The sequence below is a fragment of the Onychomys torridus genome, chromosome 7, assembly GCF_903995425.1.
Source record: "Onychomys torridus chromosome 7, mOncTor1.1, whole genome shotgun sequence".
NCBI lineage: Eukaryota > Metazoa > Chordata > Mammalia > Rodentia > Cricetidae > Onychomys > Onychomys torridus.
In genome coordinates this window covers 77,254,747-77,274,734 of record NC_050449.1, presented here as the reverse complement: position 1 = coordinate 77,274,734, position 19,988 = coordinate 77,254,747, and the positions used below count along the sequence as shown (strand labels likewise).

The window sequence follows — 19,988 nt, the reverse complement described above, 5'->3', positions numbered from 1 at the left end:
TCTTTGACTACAACTTTTACTCCAGAGATGAGATTCCTAACTAGTTGACTTCAATGTAATTGAGCATCCACCCACTAACATACAAATTAATAAGACACTTAAATTGCAGCATAGCACATACCCTAGAATAAAACTATTGACAGAATATTTACTCGGAACTGTAACATAAAATATACAGAATTTGCAGTGACAAAGTCAGACCCTACTAGTGTTATATATTCACCCTAAAACCCTGCCTAAGAGAGGCCTCTAGTGGCTCGGGTCAGTTATTAACCTCTCCCCCTCCAACCCCATGCAGATTCTGCAAGCATCTATCCTCTTGCCTTCTTTTCTCTCTCTCTACCCCCCCCCATCCCTTGCCTTCTCTCTCCCCCACTCTCTCTCCGCCTTACTCCCGCTCTGTTGCACACACATAGCCTCAAACAAAATATGTAGCTCAGTCACCAAATTACTCAAGTCCAAAAGACCAACTTTTTAAGTGCATATAAACCAATGAGCAGTGCTTGTCCACCAGGGAGGACTCTTGGGAGGAAAACCCTCAGTTTCCCGTGAATTCAGTGTGTACCCATGCAGTACAAAGCACCAACACCAACACTATTCTGCTCATGGCAGAACCCTTAATTGTTAAAATGGCATCTAGGACGATCTAAAGCAACTCAATGAAAACATTGTTTTTAAAGGCTGCAAGGTTAGGGTTAAGTTTCTAATCTAGTTGATGAGTCTTCATTAGGGATGTTTTCATCTATTAAAATACACTGATCAGCCCAGGTACAAATGGGAAGGCTATGCAATCTTGGTCCTTTTCGATGTGTGCAGAACTACCCATAGCCAGTTATCCAGGCTGCAGTCCTGTAGCCTCCCTTTCACTAACTGAGACTCTCTGTTCCCAAACTTTCCCTACCCTACCTCTCCAGCTATTACCTGGCTGGCCTTTATGCAGTGTCCCAGTGTAATACAGCTGAGTCTTTTACAGAAAGAAAGGAAATGGCTGTAGAGAAAGGAGGGAAGAAACAATGTCAAATCAGGGACAACTATGATCATCCTCTGTGGGGGACCACCCCCCACCTTTACCAGGGTTCCCATGAGGAGGAGAGAGGAATAAGGAACTTGTAGATAGAATGATAGGCTTAGCCAAGAAGACAACAGACAAACACAGGATAGCCATGGAAGGGCCTGGATATTTATCCACCAGCCCAGAACTTTATTCCAAAGGGCTTTTTATAACAATGACAAGGGGTGAGGCAAAAGACCTCTCCCTTGCTAGATACAATCAAGGGTAGACCTTTCCAAACACCTGGTACCCAGGCCCATGGTCCAATCATCCTCTTATACAGTGAAGCAAGCTCAGATTTCACTAGGAAACCTCTGTGGGCTCCCACAATCCTCCATGCCAAAACAGAGTTATTTCACATTCATACTCTTAAACTCTGAGGCTTTGCCTGATTCATATGATCACCATGCTCCAAAACACATCTAACTGAAGGTGCCCCTGATATCAGCCACAGAATAACCATGTACCCCTAAACAGCTACGGAACAACCACACCCACATGCGGACAACCATGTGGGTAGTCACATAACTGGTGCTTAACAGACTAGAAAGGTAGAACAGAAGAACACAAAATCTAATCATTTGTTAATTTATTTGTAAATCTTAAGAAAAATAAAACATTGATTTGGGGTGAGGGTGGAAGGCAATGGAACCTGTGATACTATCTTGTACCATACAGTACTTGAAAGAGAAAAGCCCTGATTCAACACACAATGGTGTTTATGAAGAATAGAAGCCAATCAGCTTGGACAAGGGAAGGCAGGCCTACTAAAGGGAACCAAACACTAGGATCTGCTCCTGCTAAAAATCCCATGACAGTGACGCACCTGCAGTGTGGACTAGGAAATGACAGTGACGCACCTGCAGTGCGCACTAGGAAATGACAGTGAGGCACCTGCAGTGTGAACTAGGAAATGACAGTGACGCACCTGCAGTGGACTAGGAAATGACAGTGATGCACCTGCAGTGCGCACTAGGAAATGACAGTGAGGCACCTGCAGTGTGAACTAGGAAATGACAGTGAGGCACCTGCAGTGTGAACTAGGAAATAACAGTGACGCACCTGCAGTGTGAACTAGGAAATAACAGTGAGGCACCTGCAGTGGACTAGGAAATGACAGTGAGGCACCTGCAGTGCGCACTAGGAAATGACAGTGAGGCACCTGCAGTGTGAACTAGGAAATGACAGTGATGCACCTGCAGTGGACTAGGAAATGACAGTGAGGCACCTGCAGTGCACACTAGGAAATGACAGTGAGGCACCTGCAGTGTGAACTAGGAAATGACAGTGATGCACCTGCAGTGCACACCAGGAAATAACAGTGATGCACCTGCAGTGCACACTAGGAAATGACAGTGACGCACCTGCAGTGTGAACTAGGAAATGACAGTGACACACCTGCAGTGCACTAGGAAATGAGAGGAGAAAAGACAATCAAAACTCAGCCTGATTGAAAAAGGTCTGAACAGTATAACATGACCTTCTGTTCTATGAAAAAACTCCACAGGCCATTCTCCTCGGACCAATGCGCATGTCTCAGTTACAAGCACTATCACTGGGTTCTCAAGCCTAGCTGGGCAAAAATACAGTGGAGACAACACAAAAATTAAATTTAAAAAGCAAAACTATAAAAACTAAGCACAGAAACTTTTTTTTAAACCCATCAAACCAGTTTGTGCTGCTCACATATTCTTGGATGTGTGGCTTCCCACTGGAGCATGGTCAGCCTAGCAGGAGCTACTACTTATCAGAACACTCTTAGGGAAAATTAACTCTCCCTCACTCTCTCTCCCAGCAGCTAACAACTGCCAGGGGTGGGATTCATGTTCAACTCTCCTCTCCATTTTGGATTTGGACTGGCTTGGGCTTACACGGGTCCTGTGCATGCTGTCACACCCATTGTAAAGTCCTAAGTACATCTGCCCTGCTGTGTCTAGACACTCTGTTCTTGTAGTCCTCCATACCCTCTGGCTCCTAACACTCTTTCTGCTCCCTTTCTGTAATGATCCCTGAGTCTTGAACAGGGGGGCGGGGCGTATACAGCTTCCATTTAGTGCTGAGAATTCTGTAGTATCTTGTTCTCTGAACCTTGGCCACTGGTGGCTCTCTGTGTTAATGCCTTTCTGTTGTAAATAGAAACTTCTCTGATAAGGGTTGGGAGATGCATTCATCTATGGATATAATAAGAAGTCACCACAAGTCAGCTTAACACTGTGCCCAGCTAGCAGAATAATAGTACTAGGTTCTCCCAGTTCTTAGGAAATTTACATGAAAATAATCTGCAGGTACTCTGCCATAAAAAAAGCAAGGTGCTCTTGGAAGGAAGTTATGTTGTGATTGAGTAGATTTGAGGCTAGTAAGGGTTTTTGTGAGCCCAGCTACCATCAGTCAAACACTTGACGTGGTTACAAGTACTTTCAACAATCTCTTAAACCCTTGTAGTTGTAGTTGATATAATTAAGGACCCTGTTTTAGACTGGACTATTTATCATTGCATGAAAATAATTGAAGCTTTCTGAATGTTTTATCAAATCACACTAGACACTGGGTTTTCTCTCTTTGACCAAAGAGTCAAAATCTAGCTAAACCACAGTTAGTCTCTTGTTTGCAACATTATCTTTCCCACTTGGGCTTTGTTTTGTTAGTGTGGGTGGTACTTCTGCATGGAGATATAAGGTTTGGTCCTGGGGTGGTGGGGGTGGGGGGGTCTATGTTCTGATATGTAATCAAGTAGATTATTTTCAGAATTTTATTTAACCGTCTTTACATCTTCTATATTCAAAATGGATTTATAGACCCTTAGAGCAAAACACAAACATAATAGACCCAAATTGGTATCAAGACATCAAAGAGTGGCAGCCAGAGGAAGAAAGGGAAATTATTGATACTTCTATCAATTTGGTTTTGCCTTCCTTTATCAGATGAGCTCATTGCATCTGTATGTGATCCTAGATTGTAGAGCCACTGTCCGTAAGGTTCCATTCACCCCAGGAAGATGAAAGACAAGAGCAGAGTGTTCTGCTGACTGGAGGCTTCTGGCTTGTTAGTGTCATTGCCGTGGTTTTGCGTTGAACGGCTTTCATCATGCTGGTTTTCTGGTTGATGGCCCTCCAATGTGACAGTGGAGGCCAGCCTGGCAACCCTGATGGCGTTGTTTCTGCTTGTGACTGTCTTCACTGCTCAGCTGTGTCATTCCTGTTTTAGTTTTAAGATACTTAGCCTTTTCTCCTAGGCATTAGAGGTGATTTGTTTTTATTTTGTGAGTGTTCTGCATGTATATATGTGTGCCTAATACCCACAAGAGGCCAGAAGACAATTCTCTGTAACTGGAGTGAGAGGCAGTTCTGAGCCACCATGTGGATGCCAGAAACCAAACTCAGGTCCTCTGTAAGAACAAACAGCAAGTGCTCTTGCCCCCTGAGGCAGTCACTCCAGCCCCTAGAGATGATCTGAAAGGGGAAGACCCTAGAACTACTAAAAATAATACTAAAATTAATAGCTTTGGGTTTTGTTGTTTGTTTTTTGTTCAAGATTTTCTTCATCTTTATAAATTCTATAGTTACCAAAATGTAGTCATATTTTGAGTAGCTGTGTTTTATCAGAAGATAAAACTGGATTCCTCAGCTTTATTCATTATGTGTTAAGTATGCATCTTTTGAAGTGTTCAATCAGGAAATGTCATTAAAAGTAAAAGTGATGTATGCAACACGTGCCTCAGCACCTTGCACAGGAAAGTGACTGAGAAAGCTGAGGATTTCTTTTTTTTTTCTTAGCCCTGGTCTATTGTTTATAAGGTGTGTGTGTGTGTGTGTGTGTGTGTGTGTGTGTGTGTGTGTGTGTGTGTGTGTGTGTATGTGTGTGTGTGTGTGAGAGAGAGAGAGAGAGACAGAGAGACAGAGAGAGAGAGAGAGAGAGAAAGTGTGTGAGTGTGTCTGTACAAAAGTGTTGTGTGTGTATGTGTAGACGAATTTCTAAACAGTCCTATTAAATAAGAAACACAGAGCCAAATACAGGGGAATAGCCAAGAGGTCAGAGAAATAGTGACTAGCCACGCACGACTAGCCTTAGCTTACCACCTCGCTGTGGCTTCCTCAGAGAGAGAGCATCTTCCTGTCTAACCTGCGTTTTTATTGCCTTCCTGTTCTGCCTTCTCATTGGCTCTAAGCCCAGCCACATCACTTCCTCGTCACTGTCTGTCTATACAGACCTCCAGGTCTCTATGGTTAGTACCGGGATTAAAAGCATGTGTCACCACACTTGGCTGTGTCCCTGAACACACAAAGACTCTGCCTGCCATGTGATCGGATTAAGGGTGTGTGCTAACACCGCCTGACTTCTGTTTATGGCTCACTATGTGACCTCTGATCTCCAGGCAAACTTTATTTATTAACATGCAAATATCACATTCCAGCACAAATAAAATATCACCACATGAATGCATGTGAATGTGTGAGTAAATGCAAGAAAATGTATGTAAATGAATGTATAGGTCTATGTCTGAGTATATACGTATGATTGTGTTTATGTGAGCAAATGTGTGTTGTATTTGTATAAATGAATGTTCTTATGTGTGTTGGCCTATGTTTCTGAGTGTATGTGTACATATGAGTATATACGTGTATATTTATGTCTGAGTGTATATGTGTATGTTTGTGAGTATGTTCTGTGTGTAACTATATTTGTGTGTATGTGTGTGGTAGTTTGAATGTAAATGGCCCCCCATAAGCTCATAGGGAGTGGCATTACTAGGAGGTATGACTTTGTTGGAGTAGATATGGCCTTCTGGAGGAAGTATGTCACTGTGGGGGCAAGCTTTGAGGTCTCCTTTGCTCAAGCCTCACTCAGTATGACACTCAAACCATTTACTGTTGCCTGTGGGTCAAGATGTAGGGCTCTCAGCTCCTTCTCCAGCACCATGTCTGCCTGCACACCACCATATCCCACCATGATGAAAATGGAGTAAACATCTGAAATTGTAAGCCACTCCATTAAATGTTTTCCTTTATAAGAGTTGCCACAGTCATGGTGTCTCTTCACAGCAAAAGAAACCCTAAGACAGTGTGTGACTGTATGTATGACTAGATCTATTAATATATACATGTATATGTGTGACTGAATGTGTATGTATTTCTCTGAGTGTATTTATGTGTTAAAGAATGTATATAATGGGTTAGTGTGTGTCTGACTGTATGTGGGTATATGTATGTAGGAGTGTGTGTGGATATATGTATATATAAGAGTGTATGTGGGTACATGTGTATGTAGGAGTGTGTGTGGGTATATGTGTATATAAGAGTGTATGTGGAAGCTGGAGAGATGGCTCAGAGGTTAAGAGCACCAACTGCTCTTCCAGAAGTCCTGAGTTCAATTCCCAGCACCCACATGGTGGCTCACAACCATCTGTAATGAGATCTGGTGCCCTCTTCTGTGTACATAATAAATAAATAAATCTTTAAAAAAAAGAGTGTATGTGGGTATATGTGTATATAGGAGTGTATGTGGGTATATGTGTATGTAGGAGTGTGTGTGGGTATATGTGTATATAAGAGTATATGTGGGTATATGTGTATGTAGGAGTGTGTGTGGGTATATGTGTATATAAGAGTATATGTGGGTATATGTGTATGTAGGAGTGGGGGGGGGGGTGATAGGTGTATGTAGGACTGTGTATCCTCTGGGTGCACAGCAGGGTTTTGGAGGTTGCCCAAGGAATCACAGCACTGGAGTATATCAAATAAACTCAGGATTAACGAAAAGTTTTAATTTACGGCAAGAACTCAACTGTCCAGTTTTGAGATGGTAAGTGAAGAGTATCATGCTTGCGACAATAATCGGGGTGTATGTTATAATCTCTAGTGTAATAAGTGAAATAATAGCAAAAGACTGCAGATCACCAAGCTGGTAAAAACTGTAAATTACAAATCGCTGGTCAATGCAAAAGAATGGATGAAAATATGTACCAAAAACAGCTGGGGTCAGTAAAAACAGACAGTAGATGATAGATGTAAACTCACATAGAAGCAATTAAATAAATATAAACAGATTAAATAATCCTAACAGTTTCATGAATAAATTCTGGATAAAATTCCTATAAAAATAAAAAATTGTTTAAAATTCATAAATAAAGAATTAGAAGACCTTCATTGTCATTATCTGTGTGAGGAACTGAGTTCATTTCCAGTAACCATACATAAAGAAAGCCCTAGGCCCACATGGCTTTATTATCCATACATAAAGAAAGCCCTGGGTCCAGCTGGCTTTACTGTGAGCTCCTTATAACAGAAATGGAGCCAGAAAGTCATAAGGAATTAACAACCTAAAAATAAGTCAATAGAAACCTGTAATACATATAAGTCTGTGTATAAATATACATATTGCTTAAATGAAATTTTCTCATCTGTGCTGACAATACTTCCTCCATGAGCCAAAAGTCATTTAACAAAAAAAGTCTAATTCCAGACATAAGAATCCCTCTTTTGAGTCATTGGTCAGGGTTGTCCAAGAGACTCCCAAAGCATTACTATTGCACTTGCTTGCTCCACAAAGGAGGAAGGTAAGTTCCTACTGCTGAAGATACCATGCACATCAGAAACAAGGACAGGGCCCCTGAGCTAAAACTGACCCAAATGTCTCCTCCCTGAGGAGGCACCATGCAATCTTCTAAAGAAGAGAAGCAACTAACAGTTGACCCATCTATGATGCCTATGAACCACACCAACCAGTGTAGAATGATAGCCCTGAGGGTGCAGCACAGCTCACATACCTTGGCAATAGCCAACAGCTCTTCTAATTGGACTAAAGACCCACTCACAAGAAGGAAACCATGCCTGGTACTGGAAACCTAGCCAACTATCCACGGCTAGTGAAGTCATGGATCTTGGAGGAGAATCTACAACCACCACTTTACAAGATCAGCATAATCCCTAACTACATTCTAAATATTTGTCCTTACACATATAGAAAAATGTAACCCTTACCCCTCATGGAAGAAATTTCTCTTTGCAATAGATAGAGACTGTTAGAAATCAGAGGCTGTTAACAGGCTGCCCTCAGGGACTCAACCACTCAGCAGCTACATCATCACTAGTCGCCAACTCTTAAGAAGGTCCCTGCCATCCCAGATCATTCTCTTGTTCATGCTCTGTCTTTCAGTCTCTGTCTCTGTCTCTGTCTCTCTCTCATATCCCCAGTCTTTCACTCTTCCCTCCCCAATAAACCTCTTACATGAGATCTGTTGCCTGGTGTGATCTCTTTGCAGCATACCTTGGCCCCAACTTGACAAGGTACTCTGCCACTAATTCCTAACAGAGACCATTACAGAAAACCACAACCAATCAAAATGCAGAGTTGTGGAGCTGAGTCCCAACAGACAGCTAAAGAACAACTCCCACACCTAAGATTCAGGGAGCACTGTGGAAGGGGGAGAAGGACTGTAAGAGCCAGAGGAGCAGCGAGTTTACTGTAAGATTGTGTCTCCCAATAATGTTAGTAGCTACACCTATAAAGTCTCACAAACAGGACAGACCAAATGCGAGCTGAGCAAGGACAACAGACATGCTAATGAGAATGGAGGAAAGCCTGAGGCTTCAACTCAGGACCAAGAACTACAGACAATTAAGGAATACAAAGAACAAGAGAAATAGTCTTCCCCACAGATGAGTAATCCAATGGAAACACACATACAAGTAACATTATACAGACTGAGGAGGTTGTATTTATATATTTAGGACTGTATATCTATATACATATTTGTATGCAACAACAATTAATGAAAAAAGAGCCCATGAATTTGAAAGAGAGCAAGGAGGGCTATGTGGAATGATTTGGAGGGAAGAAAGGGATAGAAGAAATGATGTAATTATAATCTCAAATCATAAAAAGGTAATTAAAAAAGGACACAATGCTGGGTGGATATGGGGGGGGGGCATGTGGGAAGAGGTGTGGGGGTGAGTAGGATCAAAACACATTATATGAAATTCTCAAAGAACTAAGAACAATATTCTTAAATTTTAAAAATAGTAAATATAAAATATTCTAAGTCTCAGGATTTATTTGCTATAGCAGCAAATACAGAAAAAGGACAAATATCTGTAACTGTTAATCAGGCTTCATTAGATGAGATCATCACAAAACAGAAGACCTGAACTCCCTTGGGCACTCCTGTGTGAACTGATGGGCTATAAACCACACAGACATCAATGTGTAGGATACCAGTTGTAAACAAGTATCTGAGAACTCAGCTCTACTCTTCAAAGACAACTATGTCAATTAACAGTAATAAGAACACCAGCAATCTAATCTAAATATCAGGACAGAAACTATAATTCAGAGTAGTCATAAACACACAATATAATATTCAATCTATGGTCCATGGATCAAGGGGATATAACTAGAACTATTTCCTAAATAATAATGTGATTAATTATTAAAAAAAAAAGACTGAATAATGGAGCCAAACTATTTACCTTACTAAATCAAACCCAGCTTGCTAAACCTAGCCAATGAGAAGTTAGCTGCACAGGTGACTCCAATGGTCCTGACACTCCCTCTTTGCACATTCTGTTTCTCACAGATTCGCTTTAGTTGCCTACAAGAACAATATTGAGATATTCTAAACAGAGAAAACCACAGGAAGATAAAGACAGTCTAACGGTATCTGGTTGTTTGAACACCAAGCTCATTACACAGCACTGAGTCCACACATATCACAAGTCAAAAGCCTGAAACCAGTTGAAAACGCTCACGCCATTCAAAATGGCCCTTTGTAAACATTCCAAGAAACTGACATAAGGCCTTAAGGAAATGACAGTGCATCAGTTACAGAATTGTACCTTGCAAACTGTATCCACATCCCAAGGCGCGATCGTCCGCAGATCGATGATTTCACAGGACACTCCAAGCTTTTCTTGTGCCATGGAAGCCACCTCCCGGATGACATGAACCTGAAAATAAGGGAAAACACACAGAGAATAACTTAAAATAGTTCAGACCTGAAAGTCTAGTTGGATGTCAGTGTTGTTTATAGTGATACTCTCTCTGCAGCTGGAGAAATGATCTGCCAGGAGAATTCAAAATTGTGTTTTGGGTGTGTTGATCCCCGTGTCACAGAAACAATCAAGGGAAAATGTCTAGAAATCAGTTAGAAAGAAATGCCAGTAAAAATGAGAAAGACTCATTTCAAGAGCTCAGAAGGCAAAAAGGCAGAGGCAGAGGCAGGATGGCTAGGGAGTATACAGAGAGAGAAAACCCACAGACCACCAGACATTTAAAGGGGGAAAAAATGGCATAACAAGAGTTCTAAAAATAAACAAATAGCTAAAGAAACTGAAAAGGAAAAAAAAAAAAAAAAAAGTCAATGTACTCCAAAAGCTAAAGACAAGAAGGGTTCACAGACAAGGTAACTGGTATCCACACCAAGTAAGAGATAAGTGCTGGGTTTAATAACTGAATCAGGAACTGGAGAGAGGGCTCAGTGGTTAAGAGCACTTGCTGCTCTTGCAGGACACCTGGGTTCAATCCCCAGTATCACACATGATGGCTGACAACTAGTTCAAAAAAAAAAAAAAAGAAAGAGAGAAAATTGGTTTGGAAGTAGAGAAATATGACACCAAGCCTTGATGTTCCAGCTGGGGCAAATCAGATGAAACTCTCACTAGGAAAGAGAAAGTTACATAATTCTGTCACCGGGTCATAGGAGAGATGCTCCACATGCCCAGCAAAGCCCTCATAAGAGGAAGCACAAGATAGGATGAGGAAGGTCTCACTGCAGCATGTAATATGGATATACAATAGGAGCTGCAGAGGTGCTCCTAACGGACACAGCTGTGGACGCCCATTTAAGATCTCACGATGACTGAACAGGCACCTCACCTCCACCCAGAAAGCATTACTACAAACTGCCAGTCACAGAATGAGTCAAGTCTGAGGAATGAATGTGCAGCATAGTGACCAGGCTAATAAAACTGTGCTATTTATGAACCGGGCACGCTGGTAAGAGTCTGTAATCCCAGAAATTTGGAGGGACAGGCAGGAGGGTCGGAAGTTCAACGTCATCATCAGCTCCATAGCAAGTTCAAGGCCTGACTCGAGCAACAGTAAGACTCTGTTTAAAGACAGTCATGACTACTCAAGGTACAGAGGGTAAGTGACAGATAGGTGCTCGGCCCTTGGTAAGACATTCCACCCTCTCTAAGGATCAGGGACAAGGTGGAAGAGGGCACTGAAAGAGTTGCAAGATAGACAGAAGGGCTGTAAAAAAATACCACCTTCCAGGCAAGACACCCACCCCACTGAAACCATGAACTTAGAACAGCTGTGGATGGCTGTACTGGGTCTCCACAAGAACGGGCCTATCAATGGCCAGTCATGAATGGAGGAAGAGTTTAGGGGACCCCACATCTCACTGTGGAACTATTGTCTACTGATAGATTTATGGGGAGAGGGACTCTGCCTTCAGACAGGTGACCCCACCAGGCTCCAATGGATAGTTCCAATCCACTGCTCACACAGATGTCCCCGTGGTTAAACTAAATGGGTCACAAAACAAAACCAAAAGTCATAAATCAAGGAATGAGACTCGGGCATAAAGGAGGGGGCAGCAACAAGGATGAAAGAGAGATGAAAAAGGGTTAGGAAACAAGCTTAATCAGAAAGCATTATATACATGTATGAAACTGTCAACACAGGAAATTAATCCAAAGTAAAAATAAATGAAACCCTGCTTTAAAAGAAAAGTTGGAAGCCAGGAGGCAGTGACACACACCTTTAATCCCAGCACTCGGGAGGCAAAGCCAAGCGGATCTCTGTGAGTTTGAGGCCAGCCTGGTCTACAGAGTGAGTTCCAGGACAGGTAATAAAACTACACAGAGAAACCATGTCTCAAAAAAACAAGAAACAAACAAACAAACAAACAAAAAAAAAAAAACCCAAGGTTGGATCATTAAATTTTTTCAGAATAGATCATATGTCTCCGGCATGTGCGCGCGCGCACACACACACACATGCACACACGCACTGCAGTAACGAACTATTAATTAACGTGATTGGAACACCTTGAATCATTCTTATCTGTCACTTAAACCTGAATAAAGTTGGAGGTGAGGATGAACATCATCAGCACCAAGAGACTTCATCTGACAGATGTAAAGAACACACCAGAATTACAGACAAACCTTCCCAACAAGCACAGTGTGGGTGTGGGCTCAGCAGGTGGTTGCAATTACTGACCTGAGTGCCCCAGGCAACCAGAGTCACATCACTGCCCTCTTGGATGACTTCAGCCTGAGACAGGGGGATCTTGTAGGGTTCTATTGGGACCTGTTCCACTAAACACATAATGAGAGAGAAAAATACTGTTGTTAATTAATGTCCCTCACATGACACTTGTGTCTTAAAGACTATAAGAATCTCACTGTGACAGGATCTCATTGTTGAAAGCTTTATGTAAAATATAAATTTTATTATATAGCTCTATGACATCACTACACAGATAAATATATGCAATATATGAAATACATTATCTACCCTGAAACATGAAACACTGAGGTGAGAAACTGAATCTATCTAATGACAGAAACTGAAATCTTTTTTGTTGTTGTTTTTGTTTTTTTCAAGACAGGGTTTCACTGTCTAACAGTCCTGGCCATCCTAGTCTCATTCTGTAGACCAAGCTGGCCTCAAACTCACAGAGATCCACCGGCCTCTACTTCCTGAGTGCTGGATTAAAGGTGTGTACTACCACCTCCCGGCTGAAATGGAATAAATCTTAATGATACATGTTTTAGTCCAACTTAACTCATCAGTATTGGCTAAGTACAAGAATTTAGCATACAACGGTAAGACAATGGCAAAGGAAAATGGACTGTGGTGGATGGGATTCTCTGTATTTTGTACTTTTCGAATACATTTAAAACTAATATTTTTTAAATTCTTATAAATGTGGGTCCAGTGAAATGATTCAGCACGTAAGAGTTGTTGCAGCACAAGCCTCTGGAAGAAGAAAAGCACCTGGACAATGCTGTCCTCTACCCTCCCCTCACAAGCTGTGCCTTACATGTACAAAATAATTTACAAGTTAATTTTAAAAGAATCTTAAAAATTATTAACAAATTTGCCAAAACCCTATGTGAGCACCTTAAATTCTCAGACCAGTTTTCTTTCAAGCAGGAAATCTATGAGCATTTGAAACATAGTGGGGGGCAACACATAGTAGGATTACATTTGTGTTTCATTTTTGTACTGTGCATTGATGAACAATATTACCCATAGGCAACCAATACCCTACAGACCTCACACAAAGATTAACCAAATCAGTTTCACCAGGCCAAAGAGAAAAGACTAATCCACTGGTATCCTAGGAGAAACAATTCTATGATTTTTTTTCATGTAATCAAGCACAAGAAATTGTCAGGTGAATTTTTAAATGAAATTAAGTAGGCATTTGACAAATCTGGCCAGCTTAGAAGCTCTGAGGTTCTTCTGTGAGAGCAGCAGTGTGGCAGGAGTGCTAGGAAACACTGCTGCTTTTTTTTCCTCACCCCACCCCCTAGTTACATGAAACGGATCTGTGTACTTCTACTTTGCATTCAAAGAGCAAAAAGGAGAAAATGAAATACAACCTTGCCTCTGTTCCCCAGTCTCTGAAACAGCATTGCCCAGAAGCCATCAATACACAGCACCCATTTTTTTTTTTCCTGGATCCACTCTCCACATTTGATTCCCTTCCCTTTCTTATGAAATAGACTCCTGACTTACACAAGCTGCCCCTGGCCACCCTCAGCTTCCCTTGCAGCTACATCACAAAACCCCCGTTGCGCTGCAGATTCTAATTTGGAAGCTGAAGAAATGAAGGAAAAGCAAGTGTTCAGAATAATTCTAAAGTCCTAGCTGTAGATTCAGTGATATCAATCAAGTAACTGCAGTGCAGTACACAAGCAGGACTACTAATGCACCTTTGCAGAAACCACTATATGGCTACTAGACACACAGCCTTTCAGCATGGTTACCAACCACTTCAAAGACCAAAGGGCTATTCAAAAATCCTTCAATAGATGTTTTCTACTTGTATTATGTGAGTTGACATCATCTGTTTGGAAACTCAGAACTCTGACTTAGGATCTTTTCTGATATTAACAGTATGCAAGTACATACACACACACACACACACACACACACACACACACACACACACACACACACATGCAAACGCCCTGCCTTTCTACTTTCACAAATAGAATTACACTGTACACATTACCAAAAAAGAAAACTGCATCAACATTCTATTGTTTCTTAGCAATGCATCTTGACCATCTTTTCCAGTCAATATAGTTTTCAAGCCATATTTATAAATTTAAAAAAATGTTAAACTGAGTAGTGTTAATATGTGGTGGACCAGCCACTACTTTTATGACCCAGGGTACTCTTGAGTAAGGAGAAGTGAGAAATACTAGCTAGAAAGACCTAGACAATGAGAGGAAAGACAGAAAACACAGGATAGCCTCAGGAAGGCCTAGGTCCAAAGCCACCAGCCCAGAACTTTATTCCAAAGGGCTATTTATGACAATGCCAAGGAGAGGAGCAAAGACCTACCCTTGTGAGATACAGCCAAGTGTAGACCCTTCCAAGTGCCTGGTACTCAGGCCTGGGGTCCAATCATCCTCTTTATGCAGACATGCTAGATAAAGCTACTAGGAAATCCAAACGGGCTCCAACACTAATACCATTGATTTATTACTGAGGATTATCATGCCTTGTGTATATATTTGTGCTGTTTCCAATCCAATCACATTATCAGCAACCAGTACCCAAGAAAGTCACATAGTCTTTAAATACTATATCTAAATAAATAACAAAATGGTAAAAACCTATGAAAACTTCTTTCATAGGTAAATCTCAAAGCAGATGATTACTAAGCTAACAAACCCAAGACATAAAACAGTATCAGAAAACTTATAAGCATTAGGGTATTTTTAAAAGTTATTATGTATCAAACTATGTCACATCAAATACTTTTAGAGATTGGCACACTGGAGTTTACCATTTATTTTTAAAGAGCATGTCTTTTGGCTCACAGCCATGTCAATTATTATGTATTGAACACAGCTGTTTTTACCCATAGCTAAGTAGCTAAGTAGCTGCAACAGAGACAAAGTGACCTTAAACCTAAAATACTCACTATCTGTTCCCTTACAGAAGATGATACCAGCTGAACCTGCACACAACCCATTCAGAGATTAACTCTAGTTTAGTCACTAAACCCATATTGGATGGATGGACAATAGATAGATGGATGAACAGACAGACAGATGGATAAATGAAGAGACAAATGGGAAAACGGGCAGATACAGAGACATACTTGACGAGGGTACTATATTCTGCTTACTAGGCAGTTATCATCATGAAAGTCAAGACCACACTGAGGACGCCTGGCCAAAGACAGCACCCTGGCCCTTTGCCGCCACTTCATGCTCTAGCAGCAAGATCACAGGCCAGCAGAAAAGGCATGGAGCTAGCACACATTCCATTCTGCTTGTGAGTCAGTGGCTAACATGCAAGAACCCTGTCTTCCTGCCTTGTAAATCAATTGTCAGCTGGTGAAGAGCAAATCCCTGGAATAAGGACTCTGAGGCTGGCACACTTACATGAATGGGTTGGAATCTTGGCACATCTTCATTGAAAAGTTGCCAGCAATGTCTGCCTTGTTGTCTTAAAAAAATTACAAAGAACAATAAGTCCTCATTATTTTAGCAATTAAGGAACAGCATGGCAAACAATGCTTCATATTCTGTCTGTCTCTGTGTGTCTGTCTGTCTCTGTTTGTCTCTCTCTCTCTCTCCCTCTCCAACATACAGAGAATTTTATTCAGGGAAAGGCATGTTAAGATCAAATTGGGGCAGTAGACCTTCTGAACAGAGCAAGTAAAATCCTGAGTGAATGTCAAAGACCAATATCTCAGCCACATGAGTGCCAAAACCTTCCCTAGGTAAGGCTCAGAGGGATGGCAAACACTTCCTCTGCTCCAAGTGTGAATGCTGAAGTGTATACAGAAAATTTCTACTGGCTTTATACTTTCTACACCTCCCCCTGGTGTTTCTAGCCTAAAAATTACTCCCCTACACAGACTAATCCTATTGAGAATAACTAAACTTCCCTCCTTATTCAGCTGTGCATAATAGGCCTGCTCTCTGTTTATCCATATGTAATAACCCCACCTCCCTGTCCCATTGTATCTAATAAACACAGAGCTTCAGAACACTGCAGTTTCTCCATCCAAGAGCTCAGACCTCCTGATTCCCAGCTTTTCTGTATGTTGTGTCTATGTGTAAGAGACACTGTTACTTCATTACCTCACCACCCCAGCCCTGTCAGTCCCTGGAGCCCTGCTGAATGCAGCAGGTCTCTTCAATGTTCTTGTCAGATCGGCATCAGCTTAATCTTAAGCACAGGAAAGCAGGAGTGCAACCGGAATATGTTCATTTATCAAGGGGCCACGCCAGAAGAGCCAGTGAAAATGACAGGTTCTTTGTAGTTACAGTCATTTAAACGACAACATATTCCAGGAGAAGGTCATTTCAAACAAGCAAGCATGTGTTCCAACCCTGTAGCTACGTGCTTTCTGAAAGGGGGCAAGCAACAGGAGTTGAACTCTGGAGCTAAACAGCATCACATATGCTCAGAGCAGGGAAAGCAACTAAATCCACACCCCTCTCCTTCATGCTGACTACATCCACACCCAAGCGAACACCACACAGGGAGATCAGTACCGGATACATCATGATGACTGTACAACTGAGAAAGTAAGGCGTCATTATAAAGGCAAACAGAGAACACAAAAAAACCTTTAGGCAGGGCAGGTTTCATAAAAGTATGCTGTAAACTTCTCACCTCCACACTTGTTTGCACATGAGAAAACGTCTGCATGCACCACACATGTTCACTTACAGATTCATGGCATGCATAAAGTTCATTTTATTTCCAAATAGCTCATTTCATTTTCCATACCAATGCTTCTTCTCCCTGTTTTCTTTCTAATAAACCATCTTAAACAGAGCTTTGCAAGAAAGAAAATGCAAAAATATACACACCATGCATAATATAGTCAGTTAACAATGACCAAACACCCAATATATCCAAGGCCTCAAGCAAAATGTTGGACCAAAAAACAAAAAACAAACAAACAAAAAAAAAAAAACAAAATTTAAAAATTTAAAATAAAGAAGCCACTTATGCTACTCAGAAACACAACCTCTCTGAGAGCTATAAAGATGAAAGATACTATTAGCCAAGAAATAAAAAAATGGGCTGGAGAGATGGCTCAGAGGTTAAGAGCACTGACTGTTCTTCCAGGGGTCCTGAGTTCAATTCTCAGCAACCACATGGTGGCTCACAGCCATCTGGAATGAGATCTGGTACCCTCTTCTGGCCTGCAGTCACATATGCTGTATATGTAATAAATAAATAAATCTTAAAAAAGTAAAAAAATAAAAACATGATATTGACAACATATCACCAGCCACTCTGGGAATCTAGAAGGAAACAGCCTGCTTCTAGAAATCAAGGAGGTCTCACCAAATATGGCATAACTGAGGGACATCTTGGAGATAGAGATGCTTGACATGAAAGACAATAAAGGAGGATTCTGTGAGGAAACAAAGACATGGAGGTGTGCAACCAAGTATGTGCTTAGACAGATATGTAAGAAAACAGACTTAGGTATTTTAGATGAGGGAGGTTATGGTTTGAATAAAAATGGCCCCCACAGGCCCATAGGAAGTGGCACTATTAGGAGGCGTAGCCTTGTTGGGGTAGGTGTGACTTTATTGGAGGAATTGTGTCTCATTCTCTTCCTGCTGCCTTCAGGGCAAGATGTAGAACTCTCAGCTTCTTCTCTAGCTCCATGTCCACCTGCATGCCACCATGCTTCCCACCATGGTGAAATTGAACTACACCTCTGAACTGTCAGACAGCCCCAATTAAATGTTTTCATTTATAACAGTTGCCATGGTCATGGTGTCTCTTCACAGCAATAAAACCCCTAACTAAAACAGAAGTTGGTACCAGGGACTACGGTATTGCTGTGATAGACCTAACCATGCTTTTGTTTGGAGGAATGTAACCTTTGGGTCTTTGGATTAGAAAAGCAGTTGACCATCGCTCTAAGTGGGGCTTAATGAGCCACACTAGTAAGAGCATGGAAGACAGTGGTGCTGAGGGTGATTTGAACTATGAGGGCCTGACTCAAGCAGTTTCAGAGGAGAAGAATATTTGTACGTGGCCTGCTTTTTCATTTTGGTTTTATAAGGGATAATAGTTAAGAGATTGCATGAGTCTCAGAAGAGACTTTGAACTTTGGACTCTTAAACAAGATTGAGACTATTACAGACTATGGGGACTTTTGAAATTAGACTAAATGCATTTGGCATAATGAAATAGCTACAAACCTGTGGGGGCCAGGGAGTGGAATGTGGTGGTTTGAATAAAAATGGCCCCCATAGGCCCATAGGGAGTGGTACTATTAGGAGGTGTGGTTTTGTTGGAGGAAGTGTGTCTCATGCTCTTCCCACATGCCAGACAGTGATTCCCTTGAAACCTGGCCATTAAACAAAAGCCATTGAAACAGACATTCCAAGAATCAGCAAATACCTAACATGTGACCAAAAGACTTTTCATGAAGGTATTTTTATATATCAGATACTGAATTTAAGGTTGTAAATGTCTTTAAATGATGCCATTATTTCTGAAGGCCATGTTTTCTTACCATTGAAATGTCATAAAAGAACTTATTGTTTCTAATTCAATGGCAATATTACTTTGGAACTAAAGTCTACACCTTCTCCAATTTAAATGCACCTGATATCACTTTTATGCGCGCGCGTGTGTGTGTGTGTGTGTGTGTGTGTGTGTGTGTGTCTGTGTGTGTGTGTGTGTGTGTGTGTGTGTGTGTGTGTCTGTGTCTGTGTGTGTCTGTCTGTCTGTCTCTCTCTCTCTCTCTCTCTCTCTCTCTCTCTCTGTGTGTGTGTGTGTATGTGTGTGTTCATGTGTGTAGTGTAGATACATGTGCACATGTGAACATGTATGTGGAAGCCAAAGCACAACCTCAGGTATCATCTTCAGAAACACAATACACTTCTTTTGAGTCAGGGTCTCTCATTACTCTGGAGCTCACCAATTATACTTAACTGCCAGTGGGCCCCAGAGCTCCTCCTGTCTCTTCCACTCCAGGGTTGAAATAACAAGCAGGTATCACCATAGACAGCATTTTTATGTAGGCTCTGGTGATACAACTCAGTTCCTCCTGATTGCCACACTTTAAATGACACACACACACACACACACACACACACACACACACACGAGAGAGAGAGAGAGAGAGAGAGAGAGAGAGAGAGAGAGAGAAAGAGAGACAGAGACAGAGAGACACAGCTCCTGAAATAATTTTTAATAATTATTTAATAGGAAAAAAATCCCATATCTATAACTTTTCCGCATCAGGCAAATTAGAGAGCTTCTCAAGATGGCTGCAAGCATGTACGGCAAAGGCGGTGGTGATGTAAAAGAGATCCTATCTGCTCTTTGCAAGACTTGTAATAAGCCTCATTAAATTTTCTGGTCTTGTTTAACATGACAAAGAAAAGCTTTCACAGGACTGATACTTCATAAGACAGAGTGTAATAAACTCTAGCCATGTCTATAGCCTGTTTAATCTTCTCAGTTACTCTTGGAGTAATTTTTCCATGCAATCACCAGTGTGTTACATCACTATTTTAGCAAACATGCTAGCAAATCAATTGTATTGACAATTGTTCCTTCTTCTTTAAAACATTCGAATTTCTTTGGGTATTCCAAATGAGACATACAATATCTGAAGATTCAAAGCTACCATCCACAAATGAGATAAAATATGTGAGGTTTGTAGTTCTGAGCTAGGGTTTCCTCACAT

The 19,988-nt window shown here is 41.3% G+C and overlaps 1 protein-coding gene across 2 annotated transcripts in view; it reads right to left on the bottom strand.

Annotated features, from left to right (window-relative positions):
• Positions 1–19,988, bottom strand: part of Bckdhb (branched chain keto acid dehydrogenase E1 subunit beta) — a 192,124-nt gene that overhangs the window by 105,546 nt on the left and 66,590 nt on the right. For both annotated transcript variants that reach the window (XM_036192976.1, XM_036192977.1), the window contains exons 7-8: positions 12,278–12,375; positions 9,883–9,993 (exon numbers count right to left, since the gene is read on the bottom strand). In XM_036192976.1, the coding sequence (XP_036048869.1) occupies positions 9,883–9,993; positions 12,278–12,375 (209 nt within the window). The remainder of the gene's footprint in view (positions 1–9,882; positions 9,994–12,277; positions 12,376–19,988) is intronic.